Genomic DNA, 3,177 nt, shown 5'->3' on the forward strand with positions numbered 1-3,177 from the left:
GAGATCCCGAGAGGAGAATGGAGGAGAAGGGACTGTGGCGTGGCCATCCCCCCGGGGGGTGATTTCTCGCTTTCTGTCTCTCTGTCTCTCTCTGTCTGGTGAGCACATGCACCCTATAGCAAAAACCTCTCCATAAAAAAAATTAAAAATTAAAAAAACTTTGATCTGTGAAAGAGCCTACTTGAAGAATTAAAAAAATAAATAAATAAAAAGCAACAGAGTGAGAAAGTACATTTCCAGACCACACACAAATTGAAGAACTTGTATTTATGTATTACATAAAGAATTCCCCAAACTCAAAAGCAAAATAATTAGAAAATAGACGAAAGATAGGAAGCTACAATTTCGCCAGAGAGGATATACAGATGGCAAATAACATGGAAAGATAATTAGTATCAGCAATCACTAAGGACATGCAAATTAAAACCAGAGTGAAATATCACTAAATGCTGTTCGAAGTGGCTGGAAGTACAAAATAGTGTCAACACCAAATCCTGGCAGAGAGGTGGAGGAACCGGATTCCTCATACATTGCTGTATTAGGGGGGGGGAGAGATAAAAGGAGCATCACCAACCAACCAACCAAAGAAAGAAGTTGAAGGTCTCTGTGTCACACACAGACCCGGCAACAAGCCAGAGATAGTGTTTCTGCAAATGCCTTCCAGAAGAGCATACGTAACACCCTTAACACTGTAACTCACCTGTCGTTTTTGCTGCAGAGGTGGTGGAAACCCCATTGAGCTCACTAGAACTCCTTTTAATGGGCCTGGGCTTGTACTCGCGCCTAGGGAGGTTAGAAGCAGCTGATATTCTGTAACACACAAGGTGAGATGAGTCAGAAGAGGGACGCTAAAGCCTCCAAACACATTCACTCTGCCTGATGAGCACGCACACTGGGGTCGGAGTTGGTGAGCGTGCGGCGATGGTTCTCACCCACTGATTCCTGGGTAGTCCACAGTGACAGAGCTCGTGTCTCAAATGTAGTTTTCAACTACCTATGTGCCCTTCCAAGTGGAATTCATCGTAAAGAAGTCTCTCTGTCCTCATAAAGTCCCTGAGGCATCCAGCCAGCGCCCAGGAGGCAGTGGGCACTCAGCAATGTTGGTTGGTTGTCTTCACCATGTCTCCCCTCCTCCAGAGATAGAATTATGAAAATAGGGGCTGGCCTTGTGGCCTGCTGATTAAAGGAGCCAGATCCCATACGCTCCACCAAGCATTTCGAGTCCTGGCCCCGGTGGCTTGAGAATATGCTCGGACACACACTAGATGACCTATCAGCCCCCAGAAACGGACGCTTCGGAGAATGGGCACACCTTCTGTCTTCCCTCTGTACTTATGACCTTGATTTAAGCAAAAATTCCTCCAAATTCATTCATGACCCAGACCCGCATAACAATTTCCTGGTATCAGACCTGGTCAAAAAAGAGGGTAGTTCTATTTTAACTCAGTATTTCCTTAATAGGGCTGTTGTGTGTACTGTATATGATGTTACTTCAGTGAAGCCGCAAGGACGTAGCATCCTCTCGTTGACTGCTCAGAAGGTGCCTGGCTCTTTCTATACCGCTAACAGTCAATGTTAGGAACACAAGCTGCCGTGTGTGCTGATGACGTAAAAGCACGTATGTTTCAACAGATTTTCTGAGCATCATCTAGCTCTTCTCCACACCCCTAGAGGTTGCGGAGGGGGTAGACGGCATCACCACCCTCCGTTTGTAACTTCTGAGCATCATCTAGCTCTTCTCCACACCCCCAAAGGTTGCGGAGGGGGTATATGGCATCACCACCCTCCGTTTGTAACCGAGGAGCTAAACTCTCGTGAAGTCAGCAGTGAAGCCGGGACAGCTCTGGAGGGGCTGATTTCCAAATGCAGGAAAGCAGCTTTGTTTATGAAAAGAAAAAAGGAGAGAAGCAGCCAGATCCCTTTTCCCAGTTCTATCCTATTGACCAAAGCCAGGGATGATCATCTCAGTCCCAGTCACACCCTACCATGAAAGCCAGCAGGAGAAAACCCAAAACAGAATGGGGAGGAGGGTAGGGGTTGCTGGAGCACCATAGAGACGGACTGCACTGATGGAAGTCTGCAGCCCAGGCTGGGAGCGCTCGAGAAGACCCTTACCGTATCTGACGGACTGCACTGACGGAAGTCTGCAGCCCAGGCTGGGAGCGCTCGAGAAGGCCCTTACCGTATCTGTAGCTTGTTCTGCAGCTCCTGCAGAATCTCTGTGGACTGTCTGTGATAGTCTAACGCTGCTTCTATAAACACGGCCAACTGGCTGACTTGCTCTACCTGTGGTGGAAGTGGAAAGTTACTCCAAGGAGCCAGAGCCTGTGTCACACCCAACAAGAAACAAGACCAGCGCTATGGCTAGACCCAGCTTCACAGGCAAGTCGGGTGTCTGCCACGGCCCTGGTCCGACTCGTTGCATTTCACCAAGGAACCCGTCATCACGATCATGCAGGTTTTCGGTTTAGAGCTGTTTACGCTGGAATAACACATTCACATTTATTCCTGATTAGGAATTTGATTCAACTCCATAAGATGCATGCTTTCCTAATTAGAGGATATTTACAGGAGGCTTTTTGATTTGTTTTTGTTTGTTTGTTTTTTGTTTTTGTGGGGTGTTTTTTTTTAAGCTATAAAGGGCATCAATCTGCAAATGGAGAGAGAAAGTTTTTCCAATTAAAAGTGAAAGCGATATTTCGTAAATGAACTGCTTACTCTGTGAAGTATCTCTACGGGCACCTTCTAGCTACGCCAAATCAAGAAACTAAGCAATTCTTGGATAAGAAAGGAAAGCAGAGAGCCAGGGCAAAGACCTGTCAGTCCCCTATATGTTCTTGTTGCTATCGGCACAAAATGTTTTCCCTAAAACACACAAAGGCTTTGGCATCTCTATTTCCCACAAATTAAGACATTCATAAAATTGGTGACCAATGGACAATGTTGTTTTAAAAACATCATCATGTAAGGAAAGAGGTCTAGGACTTGGGAATGCATAATTTAAGAAGAGCAATCTCCAAGAAGTCCTGATAGCTTCCTGACTTCCCACGTGTCTGTAGGGCCGTATAGGACAGAGGAATTCATTAAGCCCATTTCTGGAAGCTCTGGAGGCAGCAAGCCCCAGAGAGTTGAGGTAATGGGGGACCCCAACAAAAATCTCACAAACTCTAGATCTGG

The 3,177-nt window shown here is 46.2% G+C and overlaps 1 protein-coding gene across 5 annotated transcripts in view; it reads right to left on the reverse strand.

The window, feature by feature from the left end:
• SH3GL3 (SH3 domain containing GRB2 like 3, endophilin A3) overlaps window positions 1-3,177 on the reverse strand; it is a 96,354-nt gene that overhangs the window by 15,326 nt on the left and 77,851 nt on the right. For all 5 annotated transcript variants that reach the window (XR_003548214.1, XR_001369876.2, XM_006142662.3 and 2 more), the window contains 2 exons: window positions 2,183-2,286; window positions 701-810 (listed from right to left, as the gene is read on the reverse strand). Coding sequence is in view for 3 of the 5 variants with exons in the window: in XM_006142662.3 (XP_006142724.1) it covers window positions 701-810; window positions 2,183-2,286 (214 nt within the window). In the remaining 2 variants the exon portion in view is untranslated. The remainder of the gene's footprint in view (window positions 1-700; window positions 811-2,182; window positions 2,287-3,177) is intronic.

The sequence above is a fragment of the Tupaia chinensis genome, unplaced genomic scaffold (genome assembly GCF_000334495.1).
Source record: "Tupaia chinensis unplaced genomic scaffold, TupChi_1.0 Scaffold000078_1, whole genome shotgun sequence".
NCBI classification, from domain to species: Eukaryota; Metazoa; Chordata; class Mammalia; order Scandentia; family Tupaiidae; genus Tupaia; species Tupaia belangeri.